At 40.9% G+C, this 21,924-nt stretch overlaps 1 protein-coding gene across 12 annotated transcripts in view; it reads left to right on the plus strand.

Annotated features, from left to right (window-relative positions):
• The window catches only part of LOC120752454 (protein bicaudal D homolog 1), a 282,990-nt gene that overhangs the window by 103,579 nt on the left and 157,487 nt on the right, over positions 1 to 21,924 (plus strand). For all 12 annotated transcript variants that reach the window (XM_040063502.2, XM_040063503.2, XM_040063504.2 and 9 more), the window contains exons 3-4: positions 13,924 to 14,076; positions 17,340 to 17,777. In XM_040063502.2, the coding sequence (XP_039919436.1) occupies positions 13,924 to 14,076; positions 17,340 to 17,777 (591 nt within the window). The remainder of the gene's footprint in view (positions 1 to 13,923; positions 14,077 to 17,339; positions 17,778 to 21,924) is intronic.

Here is a 21,924-nt window from a genome sequence, read left to right on the forward strand (position 1 = left end):
TGCTTTATATTCAAAATAAGTTAGAAAAAAACAAAGGGAGCTTAAGCTATCAATCAACAGTGGTCTAATGGGAGGGTAGGAAGCAGAGGGAGCAATTAAGACTCTGGACTGCAACCCTTTACTGCTAAGGAAATTCCTTAGCTCTACCTGGAGATTTACAGTCCAGCACTCCCCGGTTATCCGTGGGTGCCCTTGCACCTTGGGGGCATGGCTGAGAGATGGATGGGGAAGCTGTCACGCTGCCCTGGTCTCCGCAGACCACCGAGCGTGCCAGGGCCACCAGCGGGGCCAGCCTGGCGCCCCGTTTCACCCCGCTGTCACTGGCGGGCTTCAGGGCTCGAGGGAGGGCTCAGCTCAGAATTCAGGAGCACTGATATTGACAGAGATGAGGCTTCGGTGAAACGTGTCCTTCAAATTCAGTGTTTTCCCCTCTGCTTTTCATGTGGATGCGTTTTTCTGGATTTCCATAAATCTGGAAAGAAAGTAGTTCTTCATTTATCAAGGTCCTTCAGCAAGGACAGGCAATCTCCCTTTTCTTGCTGCAGCTGAGCCCCCAGAGCTGCCGAGGGCTGCCGCTTTTCTCACACGTGCTATAAGGATCATCAAGATTACTTGATATTTGCTACTGTCCTCCTCATGCCACCAGGTGTTTTTAGAAAATTATCAGTGCTTTAGATGGATTTATTTTTCATTTTCTGAAGGGCTGTTTGCAGGGGGGTTTTTTGTGGGTATTCCCTGTTGGCTCTCTTACCTGTATCTTATTAATGTATCAATAATCTGTTTTAGAAGAAGACTTCTGCTGTCAGACTGACACCTATTGTGAGCTGGGTGAAAGTCCAGAAGAAACAAATGGTGAAAGGAGAACAGCAGAGGTTTTAAGGGGAAACACAAGAGAGTAGAAAAAAAAATAGATTTAAACATAATTTTTATACCCATAGCTAAATAATCCCATAACTTGCTTGATAGCTTACTCCCTGAGCAAATACAGAATTTTATGGGATTTTTTTTTCCATTTTGATGCATTGCAGGCAGTTAATGATACCCAGTGTTTATTCAGTTCCCAAAGGAATAATTTAATTCTGAGACTGTGCAGCCATAGGCAACATGCTTCAATAATCTGTGTGAGAACTGCAGCACTGGTAGTCAGTCCTTGCACTGTGTTCTTATGGTGTGTATTACATTTGTCTTTCTGTCCTGCGTGCTGGGCAGCAAGAATCTTCTTTGTGCAGGCTTTAAAGGAAAAAATAGAAAACTGTCAACATGAAATTACTACCGTTGACTGTAATATATATAAATATACATAAGGTTTCAAACCAATTTATATTGAACAGTGAAGAGTACTACACTGTTACAGCCACACTTCCTGAGTTACGGGTATTTTCACTGTCCATATCAATAAATTCAAATAACCTTCAGTGCAGGTTACTTTACCGAATCTTTTATGTGGGTATTTGTATTCAAAAATCACCAGATGTGCTGTAATGAGTAAAAATTGTGTAGAATTCAGTCCTAAAAGTTGTGGTTTACAGAGAGATAAGGTATTTACCTTTATTTGCTACCTAGACCACTCAAATATGTGCTCTAAAATAAAAACCCTAAGTCTCTGATGAAAGAAAGCCATTAGTCATCAAGTCATGTTCATCTTTTTAATATTAATCAGCTGCTGTTTCTGAACTGCTGTTTCTGCTCATGCCACAGAAGAATTAGAGGGGGTGGGTGGGTGAGTGCTCTGCGCACAAGGTCAAATAAGCTGCAGAATGCTGTGCTGCTTTCTGCAGCAGATGGGTAATGTTACATGGACTCTAATTACTGCAATTGCTCCTGACTTTGAGGAAGTACTCTCCCTTAATGACAGATTTGGCCACATAATTATATTTAAATTTTGTGGCTCAGATGTGTGTTTGTTTAAAGATGCCATGCTTCTGCCCATCTGGAGAAGAATAATTACTGAAGTTTAACTTTCTTCTTGTTCCTCTTTTCATAGCAACCTTTAATACTGTATTGATATTTTTCAAGGGGAACTTGAAAGAGCCTGTTGTCATTGGGAAAGTGGTGGGTGTCGATTCGCAGAGCTTTTAAAACACCTCTGCAGCTGACGATCTGCAGGAGTAATTTTGTTGAGGGACGCTCTGCTATGAGCACGGGCTTACAGAGCTCCTTTGATGTTGAGCTCTCACAGCTCCTGGTCGGCACAAGAGAGAATGTGCCAGCAGTTGACCCCTGGAAATAGATTTGTACCCGTAAAGAGGTGGTTTTTTGTCTCCTTTAGCTATTTTTTCACTCCACTTTCTAGAAAGTATTAAAGGTTTTTTCTTTCTTTCAATGTGTTTCTCATCCAGTGGGAAGAACAGTGAAGGAATACTGTGTTACTTGGGGTCTCTTATTCTTTTCCTCCCCCAATATCTACATTTTGTTGTAGTTCATTGCCTATTTCCCTGCATGTCATGCAAGGGCATCTAAAGAGTTTGCAGTGGGAATTATCTGAAATCCTCATTTCATGTCTGCTCTTCTGGTTATAGAGGACAGGGAGATGGCTGAGGACGGATAGAGTGGGCAAATAGAAGTCTCCTGCAGAGAGGAACAGATGCATTTGTTTCTTGCATTCTGTGGGTAGGAGAAATACTGTCTTTGTCTTCCAGTGCTTTGGATTCAACATTCAAAATAGATCTGTGGCAAAAGCAAAAGTAAAGCCAGGAGGCAAGTTTCTGGGGAAGGTGATGGGATTGTTGGAAGTCTTTAACAAGAGATTAGATATCAGGAATGACATAGATGTAGTAGCTCTTATCCTGGGAAAGATTAATGGACTACTAGATGCTGCCCAGGGGCCCCTTTGAGATTCATTTCTTATTACTTTTATGATCTTTGGTAAGCTGAGGATCAGGATTAGTTACACGTCTGATTAATTTGAACTCAGCCCCCTACTAATTTAGCTGCACTGTCCCAGGGACCAGATTTATTGGTGCTGCAGGCCAGCCCTGGCTCTGCCTGTGAGCTCTCTCATCCTTCTGTGCTCCCACCCAGTCGTGCAGCACAGCCTGCCCGCAGCAGGGGAGAGCAGAGGCAGCTGCTCCTAGACACGGGTGTTGCAATGTCTGGCTGGTGTTTACGAGACCGCGGAGTGGCTCGGTGTGCGGGTTGGAAAAAGCAGAGCTTGGGTAGCGCTTGAAGGCGGCGCAGGTTGGGGAGGCTGAGCTGAGAGCCCCGACCCGGCACATGCATCCCTTGGCAGCACGGCTTGAGAACCGCTGTAAGGAACAGAGGGAAGGTAGCGGTGAGCCGGCAGGCAGCTGTAATTAAAATAGCTCCGAGTCCTGAGGAGGAGAGGCAGTCGCCATGGGGGATGGAAAGCTTACAGGGAGCATAGCTCTGTGCCTGAGACCTGGGCCAGCGGAGCCAGTGCCCAGCATGCCTGGAGGCGGGTTACTGCCTACCAGGGAGCCCTGGGACCGTCCTGACAGCAAAACACGGGAAAGACAGAAGGAGGAAGGTTGAAAGCAAACAGCCAATAAACAGGTGTGAAAAACGCCAGTCACGTGTTTTAAAATTTTGGAAGTTTAATAGTGTAATAAATACGATAGACCAAATTCAATAAATCGAAATTTAGAATTTTATTTTGAGACAAAATAACAGTCTCCGATAGCCACAATTAAAAGGGACAGCGTCGAACCCCGGGGTTTCGGCACTGGGTGAACACGGTAACACGCTCTGTCAGTATGTCACCCCCCAAGTTCACATTTTTGGTCTGGGGCTGTCGATTTTTATACACGGGTTCGCGGAGAGAAAATCGGGATCCTAAGGCTCCCTCTTCCGAGGCAGCTTCATTAGATATTCACGTTCGGGTTCTGGTGGGTTGAATGGATTTGCACTGGAGAACAATGTCGTGATTGCTGTGTCCGGGGACGGTGTAGAGGTGTTAATGTCGGGCGGGGACGGATAAGATATTGATCTGATGTAATCATTCGGTCCTCCAGGTTCTCCATCTCCCTTTTCTGTCCTTTTGTGCTCTCCTCTAACGATTCCCGGCAGAAGTCTCCTCGTGTCCCTTTTCGTGTAATTCTTGGCATAGTTTTCTCATGTCCCTCCCGTGCAATCTTTTAGCAAAAGAATTCCTTTTGCCCCTCTCCGTGCTGTTTCAGTCCCAGTTAACCTGTTGTGTACTCGATTAGAAATAAAACTTGCAGTTTACAGAGAACGAATTACATATTATAACATTTAACACGCATTAACTTTAGGACATATATCGCAAATAGTAAATAAGATGGTTATAAAAATAGAATTCGAGTTAAAAAAATTGAACAATTAGGGTTAGGACAATACGAGACAATAAAAACAAAGTTACAGATGTCTGGGTGCCTTCCTGAGCAAAAAAGCTCCGGAGAAGGATCTCTGTTGACAAAGGATTATCTCTTAAAAGTAATAGCCTGTTGAATATTCATACATTTCATACATGATGCATAAATTCCATTCAAACAAAGAATTGTCTCTGGTTAGTATCACTTATTTTCCTTTAATCTCTATGGTGTCTTCAGGGCTGAGCAAGGCAGTAGAAGTTGGTCTCTTCTGTTAAGGAAGTAGTAAATTCTTTTTTCTCTGAAAGATTTACGTTTTCCTGTGGTTGGTACATAAAAACTACATTTTAATTACAAAACTACATTTACCATACTATCAAAATATTAATACAACATAATACATATAGTAAATATCTTGCGTAGAGCCATATAATATGCACTTTTCACACAGGGATGCATTTTTCCATACCAACCAAGCATAATGGAGCCTAAAACAGTAGAGCTCACCCCTCTGATCTGGGTGCTTTAGTGTTTTTCTCTTTCCTCCTTTCCACCCTGAGGTATTATTATTATTGCTCCTGGCTCCTCAATGTTTCAGTGTGCATCATGAAATCTTTGTCCTGCTGCAGGCTATATTAATTTTATAATTTATGTCAATGGGGCTGGGTTTCCACCTCTGGAACTTGGAAAAGATTATACAGTTGTTGCTGAGCAGCAAGCATACCCAAATTAGAAATTACTCGTTTTCCTATTCCTTACCTCCTGCTAGCACCTCTGCCTGTGTGTCCAGCCTGTCAGTAAAGTCAGGGAATATAAACACCATTAAAACTATCCCTGTTTTCTGGACTGCCTGCTGCCCTTGATCTGGCTGGTGATGTGGAAGGTAGCACTGGCCCCAAGGGAGGGTCAGGACCTGGGAACAGCAGCTGTGGGACTGATGAGCTTAAACTGATCACAGCCCCACACCCTGTTAGCACAACTTCTCTTTTGTTGGTTAGCCAGTACCCCTTTTGGGTCTGGAAGGAAATTTGGCATTTTGGACCTGACAGATGGCCTCTCAAAGAGATACATATAACTGGCAGATGCTTCTCCTAAGTGATCTGTTAGGCTTTAAAACCAGCTCTTGGCCTCTTGATGAGCTTGAAAAGGCCTGTGCAGCTTCTCCATCAAAAAGCCTGCCTTGAGGCTTTGTCATGTAGAATCACTGCTGTTGGGTTCCTAAATTGTATATAGAAAGTGACAGTGTAATAGGAAAGGCAAAAAATAAAAAAAAATTAAAAAAAAATTAAAAAAATTTTCCATTCTGTCAAGAACGATTTAGGTTTGGTATCTTTATGATACTACTCATCCGGCTGTGAGGTAATTGGGTGATGTGGAGTGGGCAACAGCCCCTTCTTCAGAGAGTGCAGACCTGAAGAAAAGGAGGCTCAGGGAGAGAGACCTTTTTGCTCTTCAAAACTACCTGAAAGGAGGTTGTAGCCAGGCGAGGGTCAGGCTCACGGCTCACCTCCCCAACTAAAGATTGATAGGAGAAGAAGAAATGGCCTCAAGTTGCACCAGTTTAGATGAGGTATTAGGAAAAAATTTCTTCACCACAAGGCTTGTCAAGCACTGGAACACGCTTCGTGGGGAAGTGGCTGAGTCGTGAATGCTGGAGGTAATGAAAGGATCTGTGAATGTTGCACTTTTGGATGTGGTTTAGCAGCGGCCTTGGCAGTGCTTGATGTGATGGTGATGGAACACGATCTCGGCAGATCTTTGGTCTTCGTGTGCGCCCTCCCTCCGCCAGCACCCTCTCTCCCTCGCCATCTCTGGCAGGCAGTGTGGTTTGCCCTAAGACAAGTACACAAGGTGAGAATTGCAGGAGGACCACAACGTCCTCCTCGTGGCAAAGTTTGTTCCAGCTAATTGAGATTTTGCTATTTGTAATGATCTTATGTTCATGCATGGAGCCATTCCACAGATATGCAGAAGAATCTCATTAACCGAACAGTGCTGTAACCCTGGAGCCTGAACTTTCTCTCGCACTGTTTTAATAAGGTTTAGTTTGGTGAAGTTTCTCATCCTTTGAAGGAATTAAGAATATTACAGCAGTGTTTCTTAGAGTGCTGGCATTAATTATAAATAAGTATAATTAATACATTAAGAGAGAATGTATGTATAATTGTTGCACTAATAGTTATTCATTAATTGCTATAAATGCAGTCAAATCAAACCATTATTTTTCAGATAACTAGAGATTTGTGGTTCATACCATCTTATAAAGAAGTCGTTATAATATTATGTGGCCATGATACTCAGCAGGAAAATTTAATACCTGAACTAACAGAACATTCCTTAATTTTATCTTTTTATATATAATTATACTTGAAAGTCAATAAAATAGCTACTTTGTAGGGGTTTATATGTAGCAGGATTTACAAAGTTAAATATTGTGGGTTTCAAACCCTGTGGTAAGTACAAAAATGGACCATTTAATTGCCCTTGATACAAATTCACCCTACTTCTTTAGATTTAGCTATTCCAATTAGATGCACTGAGCATTTCAGATGAAAAAATAATCGCAAATGCTTTATCTGAGATCTGTTGCTGGTGAAAGAATTTGAAACATACGTTATCGTGATCTGGCTTCAAATCTGTAAGCTATAGCCAACAAATATATGGCTTTTTTCAGCCTTCCCTTTGATAGAGCTGTCATTCTCTAAGTATGTCCACAGAAGGGAAAGATTGGAAATACTTATGCTATCCTACAGATCCATTTTCAAAAATACCTTGTGCACAATAGCATATTTCTTTCCTGATTTTTAGTCAATGAGTGATATAGCTAAAGGTAAGGAATGTCAGAATCTTACATAATTTTTCAAGTTAGTGATTTCTGGGTTTGGACAATAGGAGCTGTATTGGTGGTTTTAAAGTAGGATGCCAGTATAGCTGCTTAGAGCAGGTACAATATTATGAATTCTAACAAAGCCACCTGAATGAAGCTTTTTTGAAGGATGAGATCAGAAAAATTCAGGTTATAAAGGAGGATGCAGACTTCTGACAGTGATGAAAAAGAATCTTTGAAGTAATTTATTTTGGAGTGTAGGGATATCTGTGTACTGAAATAGCAAAAATAGTTCTATAAGAGGTGCTCCAGCCCTGCTTAGCTGTTCACCTGCGTGTATGAATCTAGAGCTGGGATGCAAATTCTGAAAAAGGGCAGATCAGGTCACTTTGGGTTGTCCACAAAATACCTTAATGTTTTAAAATATACCTGGAAGCATGGAAAATGCAATTCTTTCAGTTCAAGTTGAGTATTCCTGTACATGAGGGAGGGAAACTTTAAGGCTAGTGTAGAGGACTCTGGGGATTTAAAACACTCGATGACAAAAAAGGAAAATGGCTCTTCCTCTTCTATTGCCACTTCCATCGTTTCTTCTCTCAACCCCTATTAAATTGAATTTTCTATCACTATTACTGATCTTCATGAAAAATACATCTTTTATTTTCCTCTGCAGAAAAAAATAAACACGACATACAAATTTATAGTGAGACTTGTCAACAAACAGGTAAGATCATGGATATTAGGCTGAGCATAAACTTTCTCTTGTATTCAATTTACTACTAGTGCAATAAAACTGTCGTCAGATCGAATGGGATTTTATCCTGTATCAGCTAGAAAGCAATGCCATTAAATTGGAAGTATACAGTTTTGGTGTATACAATATACCATTGTTCTCTTGCTCTCTTGTGAGTAATGAAAATTAAAAAGTTATGTGCAGCATCATGCTATGGCTTGTGTATTCCAACATCTATGTAGGAATTTAGTTTGGGTAGTTTGGGGCGTGTAATTAATTGATGAGTTATAAGGCTGTTTTTCATTGTGAAAAATAGTATTGAGACATTAATTTTGAAGAATTAGAGATTTTAGGAAAGTTAAGATAATAAGTTGCTGAAGTAGATAGGTAAGCTTTGTTCGCAGTTAACAGAAGCCGGATCTTAGATAAGCTACCCCGGATCTTGTAACTCATTGCTTGTCAGCTTTATGTTTGTGTAGCTGTGCTTGTAACAAGAAACAAGATGCGGTAAATAAGATATAAGATAGCTGCAGGCTTCCTGCTTGAAGAACCCATTGAACACAGGAAACTGTAAGTTCTACCAAGGATTAATTTATCACGAATGTATTGAAAAGGTAGAAAGGTCAGGACGAGGAAGACTCATCTTACTTCCTCATTTCTGGTGACCCCTCCCCAGAAGAGACCCCCGACTCATTTTAGGAAATAAACCACTCGTGTTTAATAGCCTTTTTGCCAATTGGAAAACGAAGCGAGGAATGGGAGGTGACAGGGGTATGAATATGCATTTGTATTTTGTGTATTCAACACTTTTGTAAATAAAAGGTTTGGTAATTACCTGTGAATTTCACAGCATGTGTTAGGGAGCTGTCCTGCATGCTGCCCGGCCGTAATAAACATACACTTTCTAACTTTAAGCTGTTAGAGAGTTCTTGTCTGTCACGGTTGGGTATCTATACTAGATCAATACCTGTATTTCTTTAATAAGTCAGTATGTTTTATTGCAGTAAGGACCTGAAATCTAATGAACATTTGTTTGAACAGAATGTATGGGAAAAGCCCAAACACTGGTTCCACTTTTTTTTTTTTTTTTTTTTTTTTTTTTTTTTTTTTTTTTTTTTTTTTTCCTCTTTTGTTGGGGGGGGGGGGGGGGGGGGGGGGGGAGGATAAAAAGCAGGAGACAAAATACAGAAATTAAAAAAAAGTCTTTTATGTACTTCCAGCACGGGGCGGGGACCAAAATAGTTAATGGGACTGCATTTACTTTAAAAAGAAGGCTTCAAAACACTGCCACTTTCCAAGAAATTCCGTCTGTTTTTTCTTGCTCTGGAGGTGAGAGTACTCAGCTCTAGGGGTCCCTTGCTTGCCCAGTTTGCTTTCTTCAGGTGAATTGATAGGCCACAAGAGCATAATAAGTGGCTTCCTCGGGCAGCACTTGGCGCTGTTCTGACATAAAAATGGTGTGCTTTTTCATAGTGTTCAACATTAGCCATTTCATTCCTTCATTTTAAAGCACCTTCTCACTTGCTATTTGATATTACACAATGTACTGCCATGTATCCACACATGATGAATACAACATACTCTGTATGTGGCATATGAGATAAAGCATTTTAAAAGTCAATGCAGAATCAAAAATTATTAATATATTCATACCTCTTACATTTAATTTGCTAGGAAATACAGACTTCTATTATTTAATATTTCACTGATGCTGAGAGACCTGTCAGGATTGATGGCTGGTAATATACGGACATGGTCCTTGCCTCCACAAAGCCTGGGGAGGTCTTTCACTTTTCATCTATTGCAGTTCTGAAAATATATCTAAGTACCAGTAAGTCGGTGACCTGAAGAGACTGGCTGGACTGAGCCTCCTGTTTTCCCTTTGCCGTGATCTGTACGTTCATTAGAGGTGCTGCGGGGCTGGCATCTCCCACAATTAGCGCTCACGTATAATGAGATGCGATGCTGACAAGGACTCTCTTGTTTTCTATAGTTTCACTGAGAGGCCTTTTCCTCCTCCTTTGGCACTAATCCGTGAAAGCCGTTGCACCGTGTTCAGCTGGTGGCTGGGATTGAAAATAGTTTTCAGCCATTAAAGCTTTTTGCTGGTGTGTCATCAGCTCCACCTCTTGGATTCATTTGGCTTTTGCAGACCCGGTACATAGTTCATAGGGGAATGCTCTCTGGGGATGTAAAAAGTCCTGAGGAATTGCCCTAGTAAAAACATCTGGCTCAATTGCTTTGGCCTGCGAGTTCAGTGCTTGGTAAGTAGCAAAGTTTAATTACAAATTACTTTGCTAATAATTTGGGTTACATTGTCCTCTAGTGGCTCGTGTAGATAACTGTCCTGCTGGCAAAATCCTGTTGCCTTGTGTTTTTAAATCCTGTCATGTTCTTTTCGTGCAAGTCCTACCGAATCTTTTATGTGGGCAAGAACTCTCCTCTGTAAATGCAGGTATTTTGCTTAATAAATGCATACTTTAAATTCTTCAAAATAACGATAGGATTGTGAGAAGTTAATATACTTAATCAAAGCATTTGATGAAAATGAATATATGCTTCATACCAACAGTAAAAAGAGAATAAACTCAATGTGATATTTTTTAATTTTTTTTTTTTAAATATGTTCAGGTCTAGTTCACTTCCAGAAAATACACAGAGGTCTTACGTGAAGGAAATCAGAATAGCCCTCCACGTGTCCTGTGGCTGCTCACTCATAAACCTCTGAAACATCAGGTTTTGGGCCTGTGGAGTGGAATCACTGCTTTACCTGGCAAGCATGGAGAGCACTGGAGTGCTTTGCAGCTGTGTGTTTGCCAGCATAATGCAGATGTTTGCAAGTAGGAGGAGGGATCTGAAGCATGGAGGATAGCTGGGTGTTTGCAGTGACAAAACACGCATTTTATATTGCTGTGGAAAGGTGATGCCCTGTTCTGTAAATGTGCTGAGTTAGTTTTGCCCAGGTCAGAACAGAGGGATTGCTTCCAGTAGAGGCCTTGGCCCTGGGAAGTGTGGCAGGCAGTGTTTGGGCAGACACGGCACACGGGATGCTCCAGCTGGCAAGTCTTCCTTCTTCCTGCTGTTTTTTCCTTGATGAAATGCCGTGAGTAAGGACAAATTGAGGCTGCAGTGCAGAAAGAGTTTCTCTGTGTGTAAGAAGAGGAGAACGATAGATGGTCCTTTTTATATCTTCAAGATTATGTAGGAAGCAGCAGCAGTTATAAATGGTGAAGAAATGTGGTATCTCTTTTACATAAATGGTGGTGCACTCCAGCAAGGTGATAGCTCGCGTTCTCTGTTGCAGTTTGCAACGATGGGAGAGACAAAGGAGTACTCACATCTTTCAGAACTGATTTTCAAGGCTTTTTCAAGCTACCCTGCCTCGTAGTCTATCAAGAAATTACTCTGTCCGGATTCTGTAAAAATTCCTCGTTCATGTCCTCCTTTCTGGCCACCTTTTTCATTCTTCCCTTTTAGAATCATAGAATCAGAAAGTGGATTGTGTCAAAAAGGACCTTAAAGGTTGCGTAGTTCCAACATCCCCACCATGAACAGGAACACTGTCAGGCATGGCGGGGAGTCTTCATGGAAGACTAAAGAAGCTGGGTAGTTGTATAAGTCCTTTATTGCATGGCTAAATCAGCATCATGAAGGTGGAGTGGTTACAGTTCGTGCTATTATGCAGAAGGCCTTCTAGCATAGTCCCCAAGGCCCATGCAGAAGCAGCAGGAGCGTCTGTGATCTGTGTTCAGTGAATTCTAGCTCTCTCTAAGCAGCACACTTTTATTCTATTTTTAGGCAATGGGGTACAAACATGATCCTACTACTGTCTTGTTGGACCTATCTGAACCTAAGTTTGATGTGTGAAAGTGATTGTAATTTCTTACACAAATTCTATGTACATAGTCTATCTGTTCTATCCAGGAATGCTAGTGAGGCGACATTATGAATTCATTATGTCTAGAACTTAGTTAACTTTGTAAATTACAGTGAACTTTAAACTGGGCTTTAGGGTGTATTCTTATTAACGCAGTTTCTTATTTGCTTAAGGCACTTAAAGATTCTCTGCTTATTTAAAACTATGCTTACATTTCTACCTCACATCTGTGTGGATTTTTAGTTTCTCTGAAGGTTTTATTTCAGCCCTTACATTTCTCAGTGTTTCTGAGCCTGTGTGGATGAGGCTCGGAGAGATTTGTATCCCAGCAGGGCATCTTCTGCTAGACCAGGATGCCCCTTTTGGGGAGGCCCTCCTTTTCCTCAGCAATGCTGATGGCAGAGGCAGTTTGGATCATGAACAAATCTGTCCTGGCTGCTGCTGGTGGAGGTCTCACCACCACCTGGCTGCTGGTGAGGTGCAGGCAGCACAGCTGGGAATGGCTCGCTGCGCTCTTCTGGGATCCTGTCAGGATGCTCCCTCTCCCAGGGCTCCTCTCAGTGTTGGATGGATGTCAGCCAGCTCATTCCCTGGGCTGATCATCCCCAAACACCGGGAGAGTTGTAGAGCAGCTTGATTTATCCTTGACACGGTGGAGTTCTGCATTTGGTGCTGTCCTCAGACTGGCACACGCAGCCACTCCTGCCAGAGCTGGGAGTGCGGTGTAACAAAACAAAAGGTACAGAGGCAGCCTGGGGGTGTAAAATGCCTTTTGAAATCATCTGTGGTGTTGCTCTTACAATTTGTTCAGAGGTTTATTAGGCAGTGATGGATGCAGGAATGTTTTCTTTTATCTAGTGCTCTGTGACTGTTCTGCTGAGGATCTTTTCAGTTGTTTTCAGTTCAGAAATCAGGTAGTTTCTTTACCTCTTAAAGTAGCTGCTAGGAGGAGGGTGATGGTTTTTAGTTCTCTCTAACAAAAAGTTTTAAAAACACTTTTGTCAAGTTTTGCATCAGAATAATTTTTTTCACGCTTTGGGAAGTTCTTTTCTAGAGATTTGTAATTATTTAACCAAGATGCTAAGTGAAGTTCTGTTTATCCTTAATTCAGAGCATGGGGCTTTATCCTTCATCTGCCAGAGATTGAGTGGTGCAGATTGATTGATTTAGAGCTTGCTGACTACAATTTCTGCTGAAACATTTGACGTTATTTTCAGGTATCTCTCAGGCCAGTGGTTGCCCCCCGTCCCCACCTGAATCTTTTACAGAAACTCATTACTTCTTCCTGGGTGTGCTTTCTCTGACATCCCAGCATGAGGGTGCCCTGCTCCATCAGTAAGGTCTCTCTACCAGCTGCTGTGGCAATGCTCAGGATCCTCCTGCAGGAAAGGAGATGTGATTGACCATGCCCTTTTCTATTAATCAGACAAATGCAGGCTTCTCTTCAAAGCAGGGCAGGTTCCTCCCAACCAGCTGTGTGTTAACTCCATCTTCCTTTAGTGCCTTTTACATCGTGGTTATGCCAGCAGAGTCTTTCCAGAATGACCTGACCCTTGATGTCAAACTCAGAGCTGGAACCTGATGGAATCGATTTTTGGTGAAACTGATCCCTCATGTTCTCTCTCACAAGGCTGTCTGGGCACTCTGTGTGCTAATGGGAAAAATAAAATGGTGACCTTGTGTGTTCCTGGAGTGTTGGGTGTGATCCTGCTCAGCGCAGCCGGGCATTTGTCAGGCTTTTGACAAGTGCTTTCCACCCTGTGCCTGCAGATACTTGTGTGAGTGCACCTTGCTCCCTAGCAGATGTCTTTGGAGAACAGATGTCAGTATCACTGCTTTTCTGTATGAATGTAAAATGCATCCTTCAGTGGAAAACAGGTGGTAATTTTATTTAAATCCACTGTGTTGTAGAGCAATTAAACTAATGAGATATGCTATAGCATTTCCAGGGTTTCCATTTCAGTAAGCATCTAATCTTGAAACTGTTTTAATCAGGCTCCTCTATCAGACATTCTCATTTCTGCATTGCCAGCACCTACCTGAAATTATTGCTTGGCCTCAGATTAATAGGTGATGGTGCACTCTTGAGTCATTTCTATTTCAGGATTAATTTTTGTTTGGCCTTTTCTCAAGGCAGCGTTCAGCCATTAAAGTGGCTGTGTGTGAATTGTAATGTACTTGTGTTTTCTCTTGTCAGAATAACGAAATGGTGGAACTGCAGAGGATACGAATGAAAGATGAGATTCGAGAGTACAAGTTTCGAGAGGCGAGACTGCTGCAGGACTACACTGAGCTGGAAGAAGAAAACATCACTTTACAGAAACTGGTGTCCACACTGAAACAGAATCAAGTAAGCATCGAAAGATTCAAGGCACTGTAAATTGTCACTGTTTTCTTTAATTTACATAATGCGATAGAAGTTTCTTAGTATGCTTGTGGGGTTTTTTTCGTTTGTGGGGTTGTTTTTTTTTTTCCCCTTCCCCAGTTGGGTTTTTGCTGATCTGTTATTCTAAAATGGTGTTACTGGCCATTTTTGAAATACAGGGAGGCTCTTACCTCAGTTTTGAAAAATTGTGATGGAATATTTCACTGCAAAGCTGTGGAATCACAGAGGAATTATTAAGAGATAGAACTGCATATTTTTGCTTCCTGCTTTTTCCCATTCCTCAGGAACTCGATGCACAGTGGTCAGTTGTCCTTCAAAGTGAGCAAAAGAGATTTGGTTTCCTATCAGAGGAATTAACTTGAAGTGTTGAAAATTTAAATACCTAGGTTGGATGATATAACACTTTCTGCCTTTTAGGTGCTGTCTAGACCATCATAACAGCATTGCACTTCTAACACTCTTTCCTCACCTGCTCTCAGAGGGGCATAGCTCTGCACTGCAGTCCCTGGTTGTGTCCTGACCTATTGCCTGGTGCTCTTGGAGCTTCTGTGGAAGAGCCAGCCCTGTCACAGTTTCTGATGGCAGCCTGGGAACAAAGCTGCCTTATTCCTGCTGGAATAAGCAGTGCTATTTCAGCTCTCTTTTACTGCTTTTTTACTTCTCCAGCACAAATGCGATTGAAACACTTAAAACAACAGAGCTGTGCTGCAGGGAATACACAGGTAGTGGAAATGGGTGCATAATTTCCTTATTTATGAAGATGCCTAGTCTTTCACACTCCTGAAATGGGAATTATATCAGATCATCTTTGTTGCCAGCATTATTTACCCAGACAGCAAATTCCTCCTTTGAGGCATGGGCTTTTTCTCATCAACCTCACAGGAGACATTTTCACATTTTCAGGAAATAGATGACCCCTTTATGGACTGTCCTAGTTTTCCCCTAAAATGAAATCTGTTTGCAAGTGTTTATATTTGTCATAATATTTCATTCTAACTGAAACAGAATGCGTAACAGTCTGTGGTGAGAAAAAGCAGTGCCACATTTTGAAGGGCTTTAAAAATCAGTCATTTTGCATCACAGATCCACGCACTTCTGATTCCTAAAATTACTTTAATCTACAAGATAAAATTTTAAGAGCATTTTTTACTTTAATGGTTGCATTTACAAAACCATATGTTATAAATCTCGGTGCTAAAAGGTCATTATCTTCATGTTGGGGTTTTTGGTAGCTTTTTAAAGTAAGAGTCTATGAGAAGGTAACCATAGAGATATAGACCTCTAGCTTTTATATGTATTTAAAATTGAAAAAATCTTAGTTTTTTGTTTGGTTTGGCCTTTTTCATCTCCTTAAGTTACAAACATAGCTACTTGATTGCATTTCATAATTTTTCCAGATGGACCTGTTCCTCTAGTAAGGAAAGGTATTAAATTGCCAAATCTAGATGTGGATCTCTTGTGGATTTTCCTTTTCTATTTAAGCATCTCCAATATGACTTTGGGACTTTGTTGTTTGATATGTTTCCAGTTTCTGGGTTTGAGGATTAGTGCTTTGGTTTTTAAGTTTGCCTTTCCAAAGGTTTATGAGTCAAAGACTTTTGACAGGTTGATGAATATTCTACTTCAATTGGAATGGTGATATTTTTATTTTTGCCAGACCTTTATTTTAGTTTGATTAAAAATCTGCATATGTCAAATATAAGAAAATTCTATACTATGCATTAGGAGTGCAGATAGTAACACGTTTAAATTATAAAAGCATCAACTGCAAAGAATTGGGGCTTTTTATGGAAACATGAAAATTCGATATTTTTTTCCCTCTTTCACCAAGCTATTAAATTATTTCATCTGATAATGAGTTTTTTGGTTGTGGGTTGGTTTTTTGGTTTTTTTTTTGTTTGTTTGTTTGGGGGTTTTTTGTTTGTTTTGTTTTGGTTTTTTTATTTTGTTTTGTTTGTTTTGTTTTGTTTTGGGTTTTTTTTGTTTTTTTTTTACTTTGAAATTTAGATGCAGATGACTAACATGATTAGAATTAAATTAAAAAAAAAAAATCAAAGTGTCATCATTCTTACCAGGTGTGATGGTAAGTGTGGACATGGACCTTCACAAACAAAGCTTTTCCTTTTCATTGCTGTGGGGCTTTCCAACAGTGAAAAGGAAGATAAAAAGGGACATCAGAGGGGAAGCATTCTGCAGTGGGGATCTCCTGCACTGTCTAGGTATTGCTGATCAACTGGTTTGGAGCTAGGCTGGGTTTTTCCAGGCTTTGTTTCTTGTGAGGTGAAATGGAAAGGACTGAACAAAGGAGCTGTCTCTAAAGCACAGAGAAGAAGCTGGTGTTTAGCTCAGCTCACAGTGCCCATAAATACCTTGATAAAATACCACACCTTGGTGTGGGGCAGGGAGCTGCCCTCTGAGAAGGACAGAACCGTGAGCCCCTCCAATGCTGCCAAGGGGTGTCACTGGCACGCATTCCAGGCGCTGTGGTTGGAGCAACACGTCCCTGTGTGCTCCAGAGGGACATCCCTACACGCAGTCCAGGGACTGTGGGGCCCTGAATGAGCTGTTGGCTGCGTTCTTCTGGTAGTTTAAAAACCTCTAGCACTTTTGGGGCATATTAGAGTTTAAACTGACTGTACAAATAGATTCCTGTTTAATTTTTAGAATTAAATGCCACTGGGATAATGGAGAGCCGTGTAGAGAGAAGAGAGTTGAGGCTCTTTTACTGTTCTTGTACCTTCCATCCATATTTTTGAAAACTACCAAGGTGCTTGAGAGTATTCTGTGCCTGAGTGACTTTACATCTAGTAGGAACTGAGATATGAGGTCATCTTCAGAAAATTTGCAAATCCAGCTGTATTAACTTAAGATCCATGAATACCATGATATACCAACATTGCTTATGGCAATTCATAGTAAATGTTTTATTACCAGGACATCTGCTTTTAACACCCTTCTTCCCATGAAATTTCATTGTTTATCATAAGTTGTTCAGAAAGAGGTTTTCTATTTCTTGAGTCTCACATGCTGAAAAAGGAAGCACTGAAGTGTTTAACAGAGTGAGCTGTCCTCGCACTTCTTGTTCAGTCACTTCTTTGCAGCAGGAGGCAATGTCTGGTATTCAAACCACAGTTTCTCTAATACCTATCTCAACAGGGCTGATAAATGGCAGGTTTTCACAACTCAAGTTTTAGTATTATGAATGTTCTTTGTCTTGTCTAATTCAGGTTGAATACGAAGGCTTAAAGCATGAGATTAAACGATTTGAGGAGGAGACAGTGTTGCTTAATAGCCAGCTAGAAGATGCCATCCGGCTGAAGGAGATTGCTGAGCATCAGCTGGAGGAAGCTCTGGAAACCTTAAAAAATGAAAGAGAGCAAAAGAACAATCTGAGAAAGGAACTGTCCCAGTATATCAACCTCAATGATAGTATGTATAATAACCATATTAATATATCAGTAGATGGGTTGAAGTTTTCAGAGGACGGGGGCGAGCCCAACAATGACGACAAAATGAACGGACACATCCACGGGCCTCTTGTGAAACTCAACGGTGACTACAGAACTCCCACGAGTAGGAAAGGGGAATCTCTGCACCCCGTCTCTGACCTCTTCAGTGAGCTCAACATATCAGAGATACAGAAACTGAAGCAGCAGCTCATGCAGGTAAGGGCTGAATTTAATGTCCTGGAGTGTTTAGACACATCCTGTGAACCCTTGTGCTAGTTTTGCAGTGATCATTCCTGGTGATGTTCTTGACCACGTATGTCCGTTTTCCAGACTTCTGCTTTGGTGTTTTTCCATATCCAGATTTTGTCAGAAATATCCCTAATATGCAGAATACATGCCTGCACAAAAGTCAGTGTGATCTGAGCAGATATTTAGTGCAAAGAGAAAGAGATGTACATGCTGGGGTTACGGAACTTAGATTGATTTTTTTTTTCCCCCTGCTTCCATAATGGTAAATGTCCCTGAAATTGCAAATGAAATAAGGTATTCTTCAATATGGCTAAAGCTATCTGAAAAAAACCCCTCATTAAAATACCTGCGTGTGCAGATTTGCTTATGCTCCCTTGCAAGTCAGAGGGAGTTTCTGCCGTTAAATTCAGCTCGAGCAAGGTTTGGCACACGCTCAGGAGGGAACAAAAGGAGAGCAGCGCTCCCCTCCACAGCCGTGCCCTGGGAGCATGTGGCATGCGGGCTGTCACAGAATGCCCGTGTCCCGCTGGCAGTCCCTGCGGATGCACCGGCTGCAGGGGGTGCCTCGGAACAGGACAGCCAGCGTTTGTTCCCTGTTCATCCGTGCCCAGCCAGAATAGGAGCCTGGGATGCGAGCCAGATGAAAGCTCAAGCTGCCAGCCCCAGTGTTGCCATCATCTCAGAAGGGATGCAGTGCCACGCAGAGAAAGGGTCCTGCTGCCCGAGCTGTTGAGCATCTCGTCTGCCACAGCAGCTTGAAAGGTTTTGGCACTGTCAGGGAAACACCCAGCATTTTCTAGTTTCAGGCTTGTGAAAAGCGCTTCTTCGAAAGAGAGGAAATGGGAACCCTTTACTGCTTGAAATATAAAAGGTGGTTTGGAAGTGAAATAGAGCAAAACCGGTTTTCATTGCTTGCTAGAGAACACCAAAACCCTATGTGGTCTGTCCTATTTGCTGAAGAGTTAATTGTTTTATTTATCTCACTGCCAAATTCACTGTGGGAAGTTTTGATCTGAGCTGTGACTTGGTGAGCATGGATGACATCTAGTGCTTTGCACCAGTAACTTTGACACAAAGCATACATCATTTAAGTGTGAAAGCTTGAAATTTAGGATTTTATTTACAAGGCAAATCCTGTTAAACTTTCCCAGTTTTAAAGGGAGTGTATATTGTACATACATGCATATGAACAAATATGCACCTGGAAGAACATATACAAGTACATATATATAAAAAATATGTGAGCATGTACATTATGTGCAGCTTCTAATTTGATTCAAGAAGAAAATGTTAAAAATTTTAAAAGCACAGTTTCAAAAGAAGAAATGCCTTGAAATGTTCACATTTCAAAATACACGGTAAGTGTTTTAAACCATAATTTACAATGAGATATAATATAGATTTGACATCAAAGTTGCTCAGAAATGAAAAAAAAAGATTGCTTTGAGTATGCTTTTCCTTGGTTTTATTTAATTAAATACTGAGCATGATGAATTAGTAAACTTCTACTTGAAAGATGCTGTAATTATCTTCTCTGAGTTAAAAACTTATATTTCTTAAACAAAGTGGCAGCCTTCTCACAGTCACTACGAACAAACTTAGGACCGTAAAAAAGAAATTTTAACTATTTTCTGTCATAACATTTTTTGGTACTAGATCCCAGCGCATCTGTACCAATGGTGACCACCATTGTTTGGCATTTACATCCTGTTAAAAGGTTCATGGTTTAAAAAGACAGACTAGACCTTAGTGAAAGCCTCATTTCTTTAGATAAAGACACTGCAAAATGCTGATGTTTTACAAAGTGATCTCCTTCTCTGTTGAGTTACATCAATTCACGTCACACAAATTAAATTTGGATCGTACAAATTAAATGTGAAAAATTCTGCCAGAAGTTTTCTGTGTGGTAGATAGGAGACTTAATCAGGTTTAAAAGCTGACAAAATGGAAGTCATCAGCAAAATTGGATTTTTTTTCCTCTATAGTGTCTTTGCCATATGGTGTTCATTCAGCTGTATCTCAGTACTTGGTGTGAGTTCCTCCTATTTTTTGTGAAGATGCTGCACTAGGACAGAGTTTCTGAAGGAACTGACCATTTATTGGGAACTATTTCTATGACTGTAGGACATCAGGTTCCTTGTTAGAATAAAGGTAAACTTCAGATTTGCCATTTTGTGTGTCTGGCAAATTGTTTTTGCTCCTCAGTCTCATGAAGAAGACTTCACTGAAACAGTATGACAAATAGAATTCCTTCTGTAGATTTTGGATGCTGCTGCTTCATGGGCTGTGCTGGTCCCCAGGAGAGATTAATTGTACCTCTTCCCTTTCCATTATCTGTCTATCTATCTATCTGCTGTGTAACAAATGTCTTGCTGAAAATTTTCATATTCTGAGATTTTCTTAGAAAAGCTCGTGGGTTTGCAGTCTTTCTTCCTGTTTGTTGTCCAGTGGAAAGAATTCCCTATATCATCTTTGAAGTCAAGGGTTCCTTTTCTTCCCATGGTTCATGCTTTCCCTTTTTCTGAGGCCAATGATCATATTTGGAAACCTAGATTATGTTCTCTTAAAAAAGGCAGAATAATAAAAAGTCCCTTCAGCTTGTGTTCTGACAGTCTTCTTCAGCTGCCCTGTACTCTTGTGACAAATACACTATAGCTGAGATTCAGGGTTCTTGAGATGAGTTCTCCTGTTAATTTGTTCCAGTCTCCCCCAGGAATTTTCACTGAAATTCTGATATTAAAAAAAAAAAAAAAAAAAGGTGAGGATGTAAATGGTGATGGTGAAATTGCTTTTCATAATTGCAAACTGTAGATGCAAATTGGGAAGGAAATCTCGAGCTGAAATCTCTGGAGGGAAGGGTGCATTGCAAAATAGGTACAACTTCTTTTGAATTGCTTTTATTTTCATTTTAAGATGATGAAAATCCTTACTGTAGCTACCTATTTCAGTGTAAAAAAAATGCACCAACTGGACTGAAAAATACCTGCCATAAGTTTGCCACGGTGGAAGTAAGAGTATAGTATAATCTAGAACAGGAATTATCATTACTATATTTGGGAACAGCAGAGTCATTAATATACAAAAGGTGTGCTCAGAACTGAGCTGGAGCTTTGAGGTTTTTCCCTTGGCAGTAGGAGCATGTATTTATGGTTTTAAACAGAAGGGGGATTAGCTTAATCCATTATTACTAGTCCAGAATGAATAAAATTTGAGTAGGCTTGTGTATTTCTTTTTGCCTGCTGTGCAAGTTGATATATGGGTTTTAAAAGTTTAAAATGTTTTCTCTGGAAAGAATCCTTTCTGCTTAAAATAAGTGTTTCCAGAACACATTTATGTTCAGAAGAGAAATTATCATCAAGATCCAAGTTAGCTCTGACACACTTTTTCTTCATGATAGGGTATAATGGCTCAGATCAGTAGTCCTGCAGGATCAATTCTGTCTGATTAATTTAAGCAAGCACTGAAGCACTGTGCTGCTTTAATGCGCGTGTTTTCTCAAAGGAAAGGCTTTATTTTATTTTATTTTTTCGAGGGTGCAATCTACAGTGAATTAGTTTCTTTGGTGTGAACATGCCCACAGTGGACCCATACGCTTTAATAAGCAAACTGCCTTTGATGTGTCATATGTGGTTCTTCAGTATCAGTACAATTTCTTGCTATAAGGTGAGATGGTCCTTCCATTAACCAAACGCCAGTTTTTGGTGCACCTGCATAGCTTACCTTAGCAGCCTGGAGGAATAAATACCCGCATTTGATAAGGGCAGTGTAGCTAACGCTGATGCCTGCTACGCCAAGTGGTAACAGCTGGAGTTCAGCTGAAGAATTCTAGGGATAGCAGACCTGGGCTAGGCAGCTTGATGAAAACAAAGAGGAAAACTGGTGAAGAGACTACTGCTGGGTTGACCTCTGAGGGTCCCCAGGACAGGCCTGACCAGATCATCTGTAGAAAGTGGTCACTTTTAAGAAGACGCACTTGGCAAAAGGGAAGTTTACCCTATTTTGGATTTTCTCAACAGGAGTGAGCTGACATGGGGGCTGAGCAACAATTAGGGTGGCAGACATACTGGGATAGCAACGGGGGAACAAAAAATGGAGAAGGGTGCCAAAATACTTG

Source organism: Hirundo rustica, chromosome 4, assembly GCF_015227805.2.
Source record: "Hirundo rustica isolate bHirRus1 chromosome 4, bHirRus1.pri.v3, whole genome shotgun sequence".
NCBI lineage: Eukaryota > Metazoa > Chordata > Aves > Passeriformes > Hirundinidae > Hirundo > Hirundo rustica.